The sequence below is a fragment of the Lissotriton helveticus genome, chromosome 8, assembly GCF_964261635.1.
Source record: "Lissotriton helveticus chromosome 8, aLisHel1.1, whole genome shotgun sequence".
Taxonomy (NCBI): Eukaryota; Metazoa; Chordata; class Amphibia; order Caudata; family Salamandridae; genus Lissotriton; species Lissotriton helveticus.
In genome coordinates this window covers 1,469,335,238-1,469,352,780 of record NC_136069.1, presented here as the reverse complement: position 1 = coordinate 1,469,352,780, position 17,543 = coordinate 1,469,335,238, and the positions used below count along the sequence as shown (strand labels likewise).

Genomic DNA, 17,543 nt, shown 5'->3' with positions numbered 1-17,543 from the left:
GCTTTTGCCTCAGTACCTCAGGGAGTTCCCCAGGGCTCCTCTATCAGCCCCATTCTTTTTAACGTGTATCTTAAACCACTAATAACGTTAATCAAGTCTTTCGGGATAACAACGATCAATTATGCTGACGACACCCAGCTCATTCTCTCATGGGACTGAGAAGGCTTTATCCCCTTAACCTCCTTCCATGACTGCCTAAGAGAGACGGCTGGGTGGTTGCACAGGAACTCCTTACAATTTAACTCCTCCAAAACAGAGGTTCTGTACTGTGCGGGAAATTATATTTCTCGTCAGTTCCCGAGTGATTTCTGGCCTCCGGAATTCGGGGTCAAACCACTGCCAGTTACCTCGGTCCGCAACCTGGGAGCCACGCTCAATAATAAACTGAACATGGACACCCAGGTCGCCAAAACAGTGGGGACATGCTCAGCTCTTTTACGTTCCTTGCGTAAAATTATGCCACTCCTCCCCTCACAAGCTCGGGCGATGATAGTCAGGTGCACTATACTTAGTCGCCTTGACTATTGCAACGCTCTACTTCTTGAGTCCCCAATCACGCTGTTAGACCGGCTTCAAAGAATTCAGTCCGCCGCCGCTAAGCTAGCTCTTGGCTGGACGAGGAGATCCTCGGCTTCGGCGGCCCTGGCCGAGCTACATTGGCTACCTTTGAGGCAGCGGGTGGCGTTCAAGTCCCTCTGCATTGTCTTTAAAGCGCTGCATGAACTTGGACCCAGACCTGTGCAAGATATGTTCTCATGGTACACTCCCACCAGAGCCCTGCGTTCTTCCTCAGCATATCTGACAAAAGTGCCCAGATATTACAAAGCTAGAACGGGGGGGAAGATCATTTCGGGTCGCAGCGGCCAAATTATGGAATAGTCTGCCTATCGACATACGCCAAATCCCTCAACTCCTTCCCTTTCGGAAACGGATTAAGACCTGGTTGTTCCCCTAATTATCCTCCCGCTTGTTGCCCGCTACCAGCTATCCTTAGTTGAAGTATTCTCCAGCGCCAGGAAGCCTGCAAGGTATCAGCTGCGCTATAAAAATTCTAAAAATAAAATAAATAAATAAATGGCAATGCATTTTATGATATTAAACGGCATTGTCATTTACAATACCAATGGGTTAAACGTTGGCAAAAGTAAGACCTATTGCATTGTAGAGCGCTGTGTCTGAATTGGGCGCCGCGCTCACCAATAAAGTAAAAAGATAACACACAAAAAAAACACGGTATCCTTGAAGCGGGGGCCGCGCTCCACATTATAGTTTAAAAAAAAAAAAAAGAATAATGAAACTGAGCGTGGTGTCCTTAAAGCGGGCGCCGCGCTCAGAATGCAACTTTATAAAAAATAAAATAAATAAAAGGTGAAAGAACGTAGCCATTGTACCGTCAGTGCTGTGGTGGTATGGGGCAGCCACTTTTAAAGTTAGATCGGCATAGCGCTCTTTATGAAAAGCGGCCGCCATTGTTCAGTGTGGGCTCGCTGCAGATACAAGCATATTTCTGTGGGGCCCAACTTCTTGGCACGGGGATGGCGTCCACCCTGTGTAAATAGTGGGTGGACGCCATGTACCTGTGTGTACCCCCGACTTGTGCCTTGTCACCACCCCTGTCCCCCACCCGACCCACATACCCTGGACACTGGCCTGGTTGGGGCCTCCAGTGGCTCACAGTCAGACTGTGACTGACAGAGGGCCTTGCCAGGGTCAGGAAAAGCCCAGCGTTATGTAGCCCGAATGTGGCACAAGGATGTTAGAGCGCATCGCAGGCGAACCAGATTACATTACATATTTTTATAGGCACAAGAGAGTAAGTGATTTGCCCAGAATCACAGGATGTTGCACCAAGACCAGGACCTGAACCTGGTTCTCGAATTACAAGGTTGGCACTGGCAGCTCTGGCCGTTAAGCCCTTAGGTTAATCTAATCTGTTCTCTAAAACCTTAAGCATTTTCTTGCTTTGCCAGGGAGTTAAAACTTGGCCTTGGCGGGAGAGCGGTCTTTTTAGTACGGTATTCAAAGATAAGCAGCTCCTTCAATGTGTGGGTGCACAAATATAATTTACACACACTTCTTACCTGAGGAGTAACTATTCTGGGGCTGTGTTTCTTTAACATTGGTGGCGACAACCCTTGTTCTTTAGCATATTTTTCTTTGTCGTTAATTTGTTTTCTTTTTCCTCAAATACAAACAAACATTTGCAATGCAATAGGTCTCGCATTTGCGAGAGTTTAAGCTGTTAGCATTGCAAATGACAATGCCTTTTATTTGTTTTACTAACCAAAACATAAAAGACATTGTCATTTACAATGCCAAAAGCTCAAACTTACGTAAATGCGAGACCTATTGCAAATGCTTGTTTTAATGTTGGTGTTGTTTTAAATATCAAATAGTAAAGCCTAAAACTGGCCTATAAAAAGACTGTTATCGACAGTAGTATTTGCACCCAACAGGTCAGGCATCAGGTGATTGTACACACCTGTCTTGAAACCTCCGATAATAGACTAATCATCTAGGACCTACCTTTTAGCATAACGGATTGGTCCTCCACGTCACTCTCCATCCAGCCGGCGGAGTCCCCCAGGACGCGTTTGCAGGCGCTGCAGAGGAACACCAGAGGCAGCTGTTCGGGAGAGGCCAGGCTACTCTTGTCGGTCACCTTACTCGTGTCAGTGGATTCCAGGGCCAGGCTGGCGTTGTCCCCATTGCAGTTAAGAACTAAGCGTGAGGAGTCTCCCGCTTTCTTGTTCAAACCCGCCATAATTCTTCCGGCCGCGAAGAGTATGGGATGGATCATGGAAGACTCTCAACATGTACTCATGTTGATACCGGGCTCAGTGAAAGCGTGGCGGCCATCTTGGAGTGTAGTACCCTTCCTTTAAAACGAGGTGGACGGTGGTGCGCACGGCTATTTGAAACTGCTAGTAAAGTTATTTGGAGTATATTTTTTATTTCTGTACATCTCCTTGCAGCCTGTTTCTCTTATTAGGTATTGCCCCCTCATTTAGTGCATTCCTATAACAACGTTTACCCTTCACCTTGTTATGGGGTAATTTATGACGGATATGAGAAATATAACAACTACTTCCAAGTTAACAAAGGCTTCTTTCAGTATCTCGACATGCGTATTTGTTGTAAATAATGTTAGATTTGCGGTGTTTTGCTACACATTATCCCACAATGTCTCTTTTCAATGTTTACTATTGTCCAGGAGGCTGAAATTAGCCTCTTATTATCAGTGTTGTGAACCGGGAAGCACAGGACTCGGCATATTCTAACTTCGCTAACCTCTTCCCCCTCTCTCTGTGGTGCTCAGCTTGGGGCAGATTTACGACTACTGGCGCATCTCTGCTAATCAGCAGAGATGCGCCAGAAGAGTTGTGACGCATCTGCCCACCCGCGCGCCACTACTGATGCTCCGCATTTACAATTCAGGCGCACCGTGGCGCTCAGATGGGCAGATGCGTGATGCATCCCTGGCGGAAATGCGGCACATTGCTGGCGTTGCATCGCAAGCGCGACGCAGCTCCAGCAAGGCTCGGGGGTGCCCTATCTCCATCAAGCTGCGTCAATCCTTAGGCCTGCTACAAGCAGGCGCAGGGTTTTGACGCAGCATGGCCCTAAAAGTGACTGAGTGAAATCTTGTAGATTTCACCCAGCCACTTTTAGGAGACTTCCCTGCGCCGGAACGCCCCCCCCCCCCCGCGCCAGAACGCCTACATGTGGCGGAGGGCTTTACAACGTGACGAATCTCCCAGATGCGTCACGTTGTAAATACCCCGCAGCATGGCGCTGGCTTTGCGCCGCCGCTGCGTCACAAAAGTGTCGTTACAGCGGCGTAAATGAGGCGCAAGGGACTTGTAAATCTGCCCCCATGGTTTTTTTTTGTTTGGAGTAGTTCGTACTTAAACCTTCAACACTTTTTTTTACCCATGCCAGATTACTGTCCTTTTTCCCAAGGTACCCAGGATCGTGCATTCATAGAGGGAGTCTACAAAATAGCCGGAATATAGCTCATTTTTGTGTGTGGTTGGGGTGGAATAGGAAAAAATGCGGAGTAAGTAGGCTTCTTTTTTTTTATATAAATATAAAAATGGCACCAACAAAAGGTTTGCCGTGCTAGTATCAGTGTCTTCACAGCTTTCAGGAACAATTTGTATTTATTTATTTATTTGAAGAGTTTTAAATAGCGCTGGCTAGACCCGGAGGTATCAGAGCGCTTTACATGAGGTAGAACAGTGTTACATAATTACATCAGTTGCTGGCGCGTAGCATAACATGGAAAAGAAAACAGTGAAACATAATTACATGAGTTATTACAACATAGCATAACATTAAAAAAAAGTCATACGGGGCATAGAAGGTAGTGTGGGGTTTGTAAAGGGGTTGGCATGCAGATCAGGTCAGCCAGACCGCCAAGGGGGAAAATTACTTCAGGGGACACAAAAAAGTCAGGGTGAACGAGTCAACAAACCGGGTGGGGAAGGCATCACAGGATGCCAATCAACCGTGGACGAAATCCGTAAAGCAAGGTGAGGCAAGTTTGTCCGGAGGGTAGGTGATGGCCAAGGGGGAGATCCACAGACAATCTCCTCTACAGCTACCTAGGCAGCTCCACCGGGCACTGGCCATGTGGCTGGGGCTCCGCTGTCTGAAGATTTCAGTAGTAACAGCTGTAACACAAATGCAGGAAATGGTTAACACAAAGGGTAGTGGGGGATGGGACATTAAGCCTGTAGTAGGAATTAAATCAAGAAATCCAGAGTACCTGCTATGAAAAGAGCTTAATATCAGGGAACCCATTAAAGTCATGTATGCAGATCCTTTGTCCGCTTGGGGTCACAGCATCGCAGCACCAGGGGCCGGCTTCACTCACCGCTTAGCTGCATCTCTTATGGAGGGTGTCTACAGGCATTCTAGACCAAACCCAGTTAGTCCCATCTGCTCAGCACTCACAAGCTGGTTGTATCGGGATAAATAGGGTTGTAGGTTCTCTTAAAACATAAACTGAGCTTCAGCTTGTATTGATTTTTCATTGTATTTTGATCATACAGGAGTTGATATGGTAAAATCGAACAAATGAACAAGCATTGGCAAAGCCAGCGTCTATTTTAGGAATTCTTTAGGAAAAGCTAAGCAAGCTGTAACACAGAAAACACTATTTCCATATGGATTGCTTGTGAGAACAGAGCACTCTGGTGATTGTCAAAATCACAACCAACCAAAGAGATAAAAGTGTTGAAAGTTGCTGTGCCCTCTAAATGCCCGAATCCTAAGCTTCTGGTTGCATGCCTGTTTTCTCCCAACTTGCTAAGCATTTGCTGTTATAATGGACTTCATGTTTCATGCCTTACAAGGATTTCGAATAAAAAGTAGCAGCAGGAAAATTGAACAAAATCGACAAAAAAGGAGATATAGAAAGAGTGTGCTTCAAGCACCAGAGTAGTTTGTGGTGCTACCGGATATAAACAAAGAGCTGCGGTGCATGAGTACGTCCTGAGTGGAGGGTGGAAAACGTGACAAGGTCAGGACTGACCAAGGAGATGTTACTGCAACTCATAACGCAATGACAGATGGAAACACTGAAGGTTATGCATGCAGCCAAGAATAGCCAAGGTTGCAAGGGACTCTCTAGTAGAAAAAAGGAAGAAAAAGAAATTGGAAGGCAGAGGGGGTTGTTTGTGTTGAAGGGGAAGCCGTCAGATGCAAAGCAGTAAGAGGCCCATCTCAGTGCATTGGCAAAGTCTTACGGAGTGGGCAACAGGCGGGAGAGTGTTTACGAAACAGGAGTCTAATGAAGTTGACTAGGCTGCTGAGCAAAACAATGTACTTAATTACCTGTAAGAAGTCAGGCTAGGACTCACAGATAGTTTGCTGTAGAAGGCAAGGAGAGAACTACAGGTAAACACGTGGGTAGATGTACTTTAAAGTTCATTCAACGCAACATCAAGAGGAAGACATATAGTTTAACAAGGAGATAGGTAAGCAGTAACTGAGACATTCTCTGGTAGCGCCACAAGAATACGGAACTCCTTACCTCCCTCCCTTCGACTAACAACCTGCACAGCCACCTTCAAAAAGGACCTCAAGCTCCTCCTATTTGACACCTTGGTTAATCACCGTCAACCATACTTAAGTACTCTCTCCACCAGGATATGAACTACCATCATTATGTGACCCCACCATTTTAATCGATGATGAACCATGTATGACCCTTGCCAACTGCTGCATTTGTCCTATTCCCAGGTACCGATGCAAATGTCAAAATGTAATTATTGTAACTGTAACATGCTGTACCCTTGTATCCTGCTACTGTTGTAAAGCACTTTGATGCCTTTGGGCCATTTCCGTGCTATAAAAAATAGCAAAAATACATAAATCAGAAAATCATACATCGCAGGCCAAGAAATTCAATGCAGCCTGTGTTGAAAAAAGTGCAACGTGAATGAGCATACATTTATCCCTGGAATGCACGCTGTTCGAAAAACCGAAAGTGTCGATTCCTGGTAGTCGTAGCGTAAACAAGGCAATACAGGGATGATTCATCCATGCATGAGAGCATAAGGGCCCTCATAAACAATTTCAATTGGAAAAGGTTATATCTGAGCATTAACTATAAATAAACAACCATATGACCCCCTTCATATATTTTTACATATCCATATATGTACTCTGAAGAGAATACAAAACATTAACATTTGGAAACTAAGAAACACAATAAAACAAATAGTCATAAAGAAATGTCCTCCACTATTGAAAACATATAAAAATGGACTTGGTGCAGCAACTTGGAATTATGCCCATTGTTTTAGCCACATTACCCTGCTAATATTCAGGAAGTAGCACTTCTGTACATGGAACCTAGCTGAAAGCATTGAGTCCTAGGTGAGGTGGAAGCTCCAACGTTGCCGCAACATGTGCCCGGTCTTTACCACCAATATGGCTGACCACTACATACTATGAGGTGTTTGTAGGTGTCAGGGATTTTGTCCCAAAACTTGGTGGGGAGAACAAACGAGCTAATGAGGAGGGAATAGGACTGTAAAAAAAGCACTATGAAGTGGCTTGTGTGCTCTTTGTTTATTATGGTGGTTGAGGGGGTAAGCAAGGGGGACAACAAGTGGGTGTGAGGGAATAAGCAACATGGCAGGGGCTTGGTGGCAGGGTATAAGACACCTGATGGAGGGGGTAGGGTAGGGAAGCAACACACCCTGGGAGTGTGATGGTATTACGGATCACAGACGGGTGTCCGGGAGTAGAAGAAGCAACAAAGATGGCAGTACTGACAGGTCTTCTACTGTTGGCACTATGATTGAGTGAGACTGGAAAAGAAGTACCTCAATCACAGTGCCAGCAGCAGAAGGACATTATTCTACCTGAAGCTAACACTACTTAGTCCATGCTCCAGCCAAAAGAAAAATAAGTGAAGTCGGCTCTCGCTGCCGAAGTGGAAGACAGCAAATGAGAGTGACAATGAAGTCCACGAATGCTTTGCAATAGGCAGGCTCTAAGCCCCTAATTTAACACAGTATCTCTTGCACATGAGAACACATGCGCACACAGACAAAAACTAACAAGCATTTGCAATGCAATAGGTCTCGCATTAGGAAAGTGTGAGCTATTGGTATTGTAAATGACACATGTTTTTAATATGTGTTGGCTTTGAAAATATATAAATTAATAGCATTGTTATTCACAAAGCCAATAGCTTACACTTTCCTAATGCGAGTCCTATTGGCTATGGCAATGCTTATTGGTAGCAAGCAAGGACAGTGCTGTTGTGGTGCTGAGTGATGATGTGGTTGGGCTGAGTGATGTGGTGGTGTATTAGAGTGATGTGGTGGTGTATTACAGTGATGTGGTGGTATCCCAGAGTGATGTGGTGGTGTCCCCGAGTGATGTGGTGGTGTCCCCGAGTGATGTGGTGGTGTCCCTGAGTGACGTGGTGGTGTTCCTGAGTGATGTGGTGGTGTCCCCGAGTGATGTGGTGGTGTCCCTGAGTGGTGTGGTGGTGTCCCTGAGTGATGTGGTGGTGTCCCCAAGTGATATGGTGGTGTCCCTGAGTGGTGTGGTGGTGTCCCTGAGTGATGTGGTGGTGTCCCCGAGTGATGTGGTGGTGTCCCCGAGTGATGTGGTGGTGTCACCGAGTGATGTGGTGGTGTTCCCGAGTGATGTGGTGGTGTCCCTGAGTGATGTGGTGGTGCCCCTGAGTGATGTGGTGGTGTTCCTGAGTAATGTGGTGGTGTCCCTGAGTGATGTGGTGGTGTCCCCGAGTGAGGTGGTTGTGTCCCCAAGTGATGTGGTGGTGTTCCCCTGAGTGATGTGGTGGTGTCCCTGAGTGATGTGGTGATGTCCCTGAGTGATGTGGTGGTGTCCCCGAGTGATGTGGTGGTGTCCCTGAGTGACGTGGTGGTGTTCCTGAGTGATGTGGTGGTGTCCCTGAGTGATGTGGTGGTGCCCATGAGTGGTGCCCCTGAGTGATGTGGTGGTGCCCCTGAGTGATGTGGTGGTGTCCCTGAGTCATGTGGTGGTGTCCCTGAGTAATGTGGTGGTGTCCCTGAGTCATGTGGTGGTGTCCCTGAGTCATGTGGTGGTGTCCCTCAGTCATGTGGTGGTGCCCGTGAGTGGTGCCCCTGAGTGATGTGGTGGTGTCCCTGAGGGATGTGGTGGTGTCCCTGAGTGATGTGGTGGTGTCCCTGAGTGATGTGGTGCAGCAGCACAGAGACTGAAGCTAAGAACATACAGGGTTGAGTACTACAAAGTGCGTTCAGTTTATCAAAGCACAGAATGATGGAGCCGGGAAAAAGCAAGGGGAAACAGGAAAACACAGGGAGAGTGTATAATGATAGAGGCAGCGAGGGCTGGGGCTTGGACAGCAATCAAGTACGGGGTCGAGAAGGCACTCTGAGACAAGTTCTTGGCATTGCTGTGGCGGGGCGGGGGAGCAGGAGCGCATTCCTTTGAAGCCTGATGCGGGGAGCGGCAGCCTTTGAAGTCTGATTGGGGGGGGAGCGGCAGCCTTTGAAGTCTGATGCGAGGCACAGACAAATGGTGGTGTGTGACGTGGCTGGCGTTGTGCACGCGCATAGATCACATGAACTGTGTCTAATCCGCCGTTTTGGTAGACTGTTCTTTTCCCCTTACTATAATCTCACCGGAGCAATGCGCAAGCGCATTGGCTCAGGCGAGACCTAAAAATGAGCATGAAGGAAACCTAAGTATTACTGAAATGCGCATAACATACTGAATTGAGCATAGTGGTTATTTGTACACCTCTGAATTTGGTGTTACCCATAATATCGTGATTCAGAAGACATTTTCAAAAATATCTTATTTCATGCACACTGGCTTCCATTTGGAAGACATAAATGCAGAGAAATACAATTGATAATAACAATTCTGCTATTCTGTGTTCCCACACGTCTCATAATAAACACAGTACACTAGCACCTGTGACACAAAATGCCCCAAAACACAACCTGGAAATATCACATTTCACCGAGCAAAATGAACACTTTTTTTAACAATCTGGGTTGCTGCCAAATTTGGGCTCTTGCTCAGCTGCCACCAAGAGGAACCTACCAAACCCAGACATTTCTGAAAACTAGATCATGTGTATCCCACAATCTGTTTGTATCCAGAAGCCCTTGCAAACCTCAAACTTTGGCTAAAACACCAATTTTCCTCACACTTCTGTGATAGACCCTTTTTTGCAATGTGGGCAGCTGTGGATTCACAACATGTCTGGGTTTGGTAGGTTTCCAATGGTTGGCAGATGAGCCTGATCCCAAATACCAGAGCTATTCCCATTGCCAAAGCAGTTAATTTTTTGACTGGAAATGTTGATGCCTCCATGTTGTGTTGTGGGGCCTGTTTAGCCACCTCCAATCCACCTGAGGGGGTTGTGGAGGGGAGGTTGGTCACAAAATCTGTAACATCCATTCTGAGATGAGGGTACACCTGGCCTGGCCAGGCGGCCCCTACTCTCTTTGTTTTTTTGTTTTTGTTGACATTTTGGTCCCTGGTATCTAGTTTGTTTTCCACCCCTGGGTGGTAGATTGAAAGTAAGCCCCCCCTATCTGCTCCAAGAGGAGGGTGGGTGCAGACAGACTGTTGTACCTTTTCTGGGGTGGGGCACAACACAATACCTTGTAGGACCAATACCACACCTTGTTTTGTGGGAGAGGTCTTTTTACCCCATGGTGTCTAGTGGGCTTTCGTTCACCTGCCAGAGGGAGTGGGGAGGCAATTGTCTGAGGTTAACTCCCCAATCCATCACAAGGGTAGGGTCAGAAAGTGTCAGGCTCTTTTTCAGAGGCGGGGCCATGGCCCATGTCTGTGGGACAGCCCCCATCCTATCTTATGTCAGGGATTTCTGTCCCTCGTATCTAGTGGGCATATTGCTTACAGGGGAGGTGCAGATTGGGGCTATACCATTCTGAGGTGGGGGCACAAGCCGAATCCCGGATAGACCACTCTACAGCTTTTTGTTGGGGGTGAGTTTTTCTCTGCCCCTCTCCCTCAGGGGTAATATTGAGGCCAAACACCTTATCTGACCCTTTTGGGATGAGGGCATGACCCAGTTCCAGGGTCAGATGTCCCCACCCCACTTTTTTGTCCAAATGGTAAATCTCTGGCATCGGGCGATCTTTTGACACCCCTTGGAGCATATTACAGAATATACAGACAAGCATTTGCAATGCAATAGGTCTCGCATTAGGAAAGTTTGAGCTATTGGTATTGTAAATGGCAAAGTTTTTATTTATGTTTTTTTTTTAAATAGCTAAATTAATAGCTTCGTCATTTACAATGCCAATAGTTATAACTTTCGCAAATGTGATACCTATAGCATTTGTAATGCAATATGTTTTGTATTTACAAACCGCGAGAGGACAAAAAAAAAAGCTCCGGACCACCGCCTCCTCCCAGGCCTTCAAAAGGGACCTCAAAGTTCTCCTCCTCCAGAGACACCTCCAAAAGTAATTCACGTCCTCTTGCTATTTGTGAGGAAGACTTCCCACTACTGATAATTTCTACTTTCCATGACCATGGAAGTGCCTTCCCAGTGTATGCCTGTGATTGGAGGGTCTGCCTTTTTGCAGTATTTTCCTTGTACTGGTGTTCGGTGCCCTTTTGTAACATGCACACACCACTCTGCCCTTGCAACACACGGCTGCTACCTCTCACATGTCTTTGCCTTTGATACTTGCACAAGTGCCACCTTGCCCATGTAACGCTTGTTCCTGAGCCTGAGTGTCTAGCACTTATTGCAGGACTATACCTCTAATTATACTCTGTTTTCTCTTATAACTGCACACTTGTCACTTTCATTTCCTCTTGTGCACTTTTGACTACCTCATGTATTTTGGTTGCTCACAATTTTTACTCAAGTATTTTGTTTGCTCACGATTGTCACTATTACCTTTACTACCCATGTATTCTGGTTGCTCACAATTTTTACTCAAGTATTTTGTTTGCTCACGATTGTCACTATTACCTTTACTACCTCATGTATTTTTGGTTGCTCATAGTTTTTACTACCTCATGTATTTTGTTTGCTCACAATTGTCACTATTACCTTATGTAAGTAACGTATGTTTTTGCAACCTGTTTTTTTGTAATGTTCTCATTATGTTTCATTTCTGTTCCTAATGTGAAGCGCTCTGACGCCTTCGGGTAAAGTCCGCGCTATATAAAAATGCATAAATACATAAATAAATAAATACCGCCTTCGGGTAAAGTCCGCGCTATATAAAAATGCATAAATAAATAAATTCCGCCTTCGGGTAAAGTCCGCGCTATATAAAATGCATAAATAAATAAATAAATAAATACTGCAAATCAAACATCCTCGTCACTCTGCCGGCCTGCGACCAGGAAGTCAGGCAGGCCGGCGCGACAACCGGAAACAGGAAGTAGGAGGGCGGGAGCCTACCCCGCCTCCCACAGAAGAGCCGCGATTGTTTTTGGAGCACCGGAGCAGGCAGGAGCCTACCCTGCGCCCCGGTGCCGAAGGAGGGAAGAAGAGTCCTGCTGCCGGGCCCTGCAGCTGAGGAGAGCCGCCGCACGAAGGAAGCCGGTGAGTGGGTTGCTGGGGGGGGAGCATGTGTGTGTGCGCGCGCGCGCGTGTGGGGGGGGCGGGCTGTGTATGTGTGTGTGCGTGCGTGTGTGTGTGTATGTGTCTTGGAGTGCGTGTGTGTGACTGTGGGGGAGGGGGGATGTGTGTGAGCGAGTGTCTGTCTGCGCGCACATGTGTACGGCGCGGGACGCAACGTGCGCGTTCGCGCACACGAATCCAGCAAAGAAAACTCGTACACCCTCTTGTCCTCCTTCCCCCCAGACTGATCGCTATACGTCTCCAGCTGGACACATGCATCCGCTTGCGGATGCATTGCCAGCGAGACCCAAAAAACGATATTTCCAGAGTACTAAAGGGAGGCATTTGGGGTCCACCATATGTTAGTTGTTCTAAGTACAGATTTCTGTTGGGCAGAAGTTATGTGCTTCTGTTGTATTGCACTATTCCCTTGTGAGACAGCTTATGCTCAAGACAACGGGCCTGACTTGGGTATAGTGACAAGCCACTGATCGAGGCAATAGGACTGATCTGTTTATTATGAAACGTTATGGCAAAGGCAGTACACTTGGCTTATTTATTGTAAAATTCATATGTGAAAGCCACCGGGTGATTAAGGTTAAATTGTCATTACACTGTCTTAGAACTTGTAAACGGGTGCTTTGTTAAAACGAACCTTCTAGATTACTGTAGTAGGAGAGGGGTTTGGTGTAGATTATCCCATGTAACAATCCCTAGAGGTAGAAGATTGGTACTTGGAGAATTCTTGTTATGCCATTTTCTGAAGGGTTCTTTATTGTTTTGCTAACTGTAATTTGGTACATGTTTGTAATTTCATAAGTACAGGGATTAGCGATTTGGCTTCACTCAAATGTTGTCTACCTAGGCAGAGACACTGATTGGACAGAAGTTGCGTGCTCCCATTGAAAAGAAGCATTGGCAAAGCCAAGAGGTTTCACCTATGTGAGATCTATTGACTTTGTTAATTTTTTTCAGGCATGTTGCGCAGCAGTGAATGCTGCTGTGAAACATGACTTGAAGTAAAAAAAAAAAACCACTGTGATGCGGCCATCGTTGTCTATGTAATAGCGATTTTTTCCCCTTTATGCCATGTTGCACAATAGCCCATGCTGCTGTGGGCTATGTGTAAAGAAAGTGCATGGGTTTGAGGAGGGCAAGCAACACGAGGAAGGATGGTGGGTGTGGGTTACAAATTGCGGACAGCGGAAGACGGGTGGATTTCCAAACAACGAAGAGTGAGATGAGGGTGGGCGTGGGTTTACACACAACAGACAGCGGTAGGAAGACGGGGAGTGGGTTTACAAACAACAGACAGCAGGAGGAGGTGGAGAACTGGGCCTTATGGGCCTAGCGGCGCAGGGCACGCCTGATATCTCCGGGTTCACCTGCCTTATCAGATAGAGACACGAGAGACTCTGATAGGCGTAGAAAATCAGGTTTATTAGCTGCAGCTAAGCACAGTGGTCCTAGAAGTACACCAATGGTAAATTCTCAGGAGACTACCACTTCATTCCGTGGCGAACAATCTTTTATACCATACATATTTACAATACCCACTCCCAAAACATACAGAACTGACAAATGAGAAAAGTTCGAAAACAAGCTATCGAGTATCTTGTATACGCCCTTCTTTCAGACCCCGTGTTCTCCCCTCCCCTCAAGTTAATCAATGCTAGTGCATGTAATTCAATTTGCAGGTGGCAGGACGTATTTGCGAGCCTCAAAGGAAAGTTGTGTAACAAGACAATACACGGAGAGAATAGTGAAGGCCAGTTAAACAAGATAAAATAAAGGAAGAATGGTGAGACCCAAACAGTCAACTAGACATGGATCAATCAGTCTAGACATGGATTAACTAACTCGGCCAGTTCCTGACATCGGTTTCTTAAACAAGGACAAAGGGTTACTTTTTAATAGGAGAGGCGAGCAGCTGAAAAGGCAAAAACATTATGTTCACCGTGTCGCCTGAGTGAGGGCAACACAAAATGGCGGCTGTCACAAAATGGCGGCTGACTACGAAGCGAAGTCGAAAATCACGGAACCTCAGAGGGTGGGGAGTTGGTTTACAAATAGTGGACTGCACTACGGGTGAGGGGAAGAAATAAAAACAGCGAGAGGAAGGCAGGTATTAATAGTGGGAGGAGGGTGGGGTGAAGGAGATGGCTTGCAGTGACATGCACTCTAGAAGAGTGCATGTTAAAAAGTGAAAAAAGAGTACCGGTAGGAGTCTTTAGCCAGTGGAAGGAAACTGGCGGCAGACAGTAAGCTGTACTTGGTCCATGCTCCACAGCAGGGCCACACAGGAAGCCCAGGAGGAAGCTGGAGGTGAGGAGGAGGCACTGACCATTAAGAAGCAAGGAAACTAGAGTGACATGAAAATAAACCAATGCTATGTAATGGTGAGCAATGGGCTGACTCTAAGCTTATTTCATGCTTTTTTTTGTTTACAAGAGAGTTTGCAAACACAGCGCAAGGGCTGTGCAGGCAAAACCTAAAAAGAGCTTGAAGCTGACTTTTTGCCACGTGGGAAAGTTTACACTCAACACAGCAAGATAGAGTTGGTTAAGGTGGCGAGCCACTGATCGAGCCCTAAAGGCCTGTTCTGTTTGTTGTGAAAAGTTATGAGAAAGTCAGTAGGCCAGACATATTATTTGTGAAAAGCATATGGAGCAGCAAATAGACCTTTAGTGGTGGATTATCATTACACAGGGTTAGAGGTCGTAGACAGGTTTTTTGTAACAAGGACTCTCACAAATTACAATGGGAGGTAAGGGTCTTGCTCATGGTTACCCCTGTGACATCACACAGGAATAGAAGATTTGCCCTTTGAGAATACTGCTTATACCATTTTCCGAAGGCTTGTATGTTGTTTTGCCACCTGTAATTACCTTCATACTTATAATTGTATTAATGTGTACGGGTAGCTGCTTTGTGTCTAATACAGTGGTGACACGCCAATGATACAAGCTATTGGCTTGATCACTTCATTAGAAGAAGTTAAGTCATAGGTGAAAATTGGTAGGCCTTACTTATTTTTTTAAAATAATATGTTAAAGTCAATAGGCATATAAGTGTGGATAGTTATTACACAGTTTTAAAACTCCTATGAGTGCTCTAGTGGTCATGGCTGCTATAATGACTTCACATGTGGGTTGGGGCCGTCTGTCTCTCATGAGGTGCTCCACAAAGGATATGAGGAAGACGTCCTCATCATCCAAAGGACTCGTCTTGAGGGTAATTCAACCACGTGTACAGTGGGGTCCCGCCCTGGTCCCCTGGGTCAGCCAGGTAGATTTGTCAGATTGCTTTGGTCACTGGTGTCTGCCCTCTGCTGCCTTGGGTTGTTGGGCCTCCATGGCATACCTTCAAAAAGAGGCTCCGCTTACCACAGTGATCTACATCCCTTATACCAGAGGTCTTCAAACTTTTGAAGGTTGAGCCCCCCAGCTGAATTTTTTTAAATGTCGGGCCCCCCCACCACCTGACAGAAATTTCTGGAATCTGGTACACTACATAATTGACCACCACCCGCATATCCCGGGCCATATCTGGCAAATAGTGTTCAAAACAATGAGTTTTTCTTCCTTCTCCATGAATTCCCTCACTACCACTCACCAACAATGCACCTCATCTCTCTATAGCACCTTTCTGACAAACATATAATTGTTTTTGTAGTGCTACTCATAGTTTCATCATACTCAGGGACATATGTACAAGCCCCTATAGAAACCACACCATCACTTTTTATGACGTTTGTGGTGGCGATAGGGGCATTGCCGTATTTACAAGGCAAAGTTAAGCCACTTAACTTGGCTTAACACTGCCTTGTAAATAAGGCCCCCTTTCATGCTATGCTTAGCGTGAAGGGGTGGGCAGTGGGTGTTGCGGTGGGTGTTCCACTGCAACAGGCACTGATTTTGATGCTGCGCCCTATTTACAAGGGCAGCATAAAAGGGAGGCAGTGTTAAAATTAAGAACAGGGAAAACCTGGTCTTAAGCTGGCGAAACTTGGAGAAATGCATTATTTCTCCTAATTTTTGCTTCATCCATGTGTGCTGTCTTGTGCAGCACACATGGAAAAAGCAAAATGGCTTGTTTTTGTAATCTTTAAAAAAAAAAAAATGTGTGATTTCCGTGTGTGCTGCATTAAGCAGCCCACATGGAAGTGTGACTAATGGCATTTAAAGATTGTTTATGTACAGGAAGGTCCCCCTCCTGTACATAAACAATCTTTCCCCTGCAAGCAGACACCCTTACACTATGGTGCAATGGTGTCTGTGTTGGCGCTACACTACTAAGTGTAGCGCCAGCGCTGGGGAAACGCAAGGCTGCACCATATTGTTGTAAAATTGGTGCAGCCTTCCGTTTTTGAAGTGGCGGAGAGAGTCTTAACCCATGACTGCTAACGCCTCACTCCGCAACTTCCTTGAACATATGCCCCTCAGTTCTTTGATCTGCATGGTACACCTTCTTTGTAGCAGGCACATTAACCCTCTCTGTGCTGTGAGGGTGGCAGGAGTGCTCATGTGAGTGCAGTGAGGTATGCGACAGTGTGAGAGTAGGGTAAGTTGAGTGACGGCAGAGTGAGTGAGGTGACAATATGAATTTGTGGGGGTGCATGTTAGTGCAGAGTGGGACTAATGAATGCATGGTTAGTGATGGGCTTGTTTAAGTGAGATTGCAGATTGAGGAGTGAGGGGGACAGGTGAGTGAAGTGTCACATGAGTGCAGGGTGGGGAGTGTGCTTGTGTGGCTGCAGGTTAAGGTACAGGGAAAACCGCGCAAGTGCATTGTGAGAGCAGAGTGATCACTGAGTGCAGGGTGAATGGTGAGAGTGCATGGGGGTCAGTGTGAGGGAATTGTGATCGCTGTAAGTGCAGGGTGAGCATTAAAGTGAAGGGCGAGAATGAGGAGCAAGTTGTCTGAATGCAGGGTGCATTCCCAGACACTTGCAGTAACTCAGCATGCTATTGACGGCAGCGCAGGGTTTCAGATATGTTAAACTATTGTTATTATGGCATTAACCAGGGATCAAGGGTGGAGGAAATAAATACTGGGCTGATCTTGCAACAAACTTCCAGTTTTATGATTAGGGTTGCCAGCTCATTATTTTGATGTCCCAGGTGGTACAAAAATAAGCAGTCACCCAAAGCTCTATTTTCAGCACTTATCTGTGCATACTCTGAACAGCAAATATAAATAGAAAGCACTTTAAATTGTGTTTTAGGGCTGCCTGAATTATAGGACTGATAATAAAAGGGAACAAAGACAGAAAAGTCACATCATAAATGAATACATACTTCTTTATTTATAACCCATATTTAGTGTCAAGAGAAGCAATTTGCAGGCTGTTTAAACACCTGACTGGGATTTGTCTTTTGGCAACTTAAAACCCTTTTAGCCCTGTGATCATTGTGCTCCTGCCGTGTAATTTAAAAAGCAA

General features: G+C 46.1%; 1 protein-coding gene and 1 long non-coding RNA gene across 2 annotated transcripts in view; both read right to left on the bottom strand.

Annotated features, from left to right (window-relative positions):
- MIS18A (MIS18 kinetochore protein A) overlaps positions 1 to 2,806 on the bottom strand; it is an 84,553-nt gene extending 81,747 nt beyond the window's left edge. Inside the window, exon 1 of the mRNA XM_078658409.1 lies at positions 2,527 to 2,806. Within this exon, the coding sequence (XP_078514535.1) occupies positions 2,527 to 2,800 (274 nt within the window). The 5' untranslated portion in view covers positions 2,801 to 2,806. The remainder of the gene's footprint in view (positions 1 to 2,526) is intronic.
- Positions 2,807 to 4,477: 1,671 nt separating this feature from the next.
- Positions 4,478 to 6,094, bottom strand: LOC144772010 (uncharacterized). The gene is made up of 3 exons (XR_013599593.1): positions 6,041 to 6,094; positions 5,842 to 5,877; positions 4,478 to 4,676 (listed from the first exon to the last, which is right to left on the bottom strand). It is a non-coding gene; the product is annotated as an uncharacterized LOC144772010 (long non-coding RNA).
- Positions 6,095 to 17,543: the final 11,449 nt, after the last annotated feature.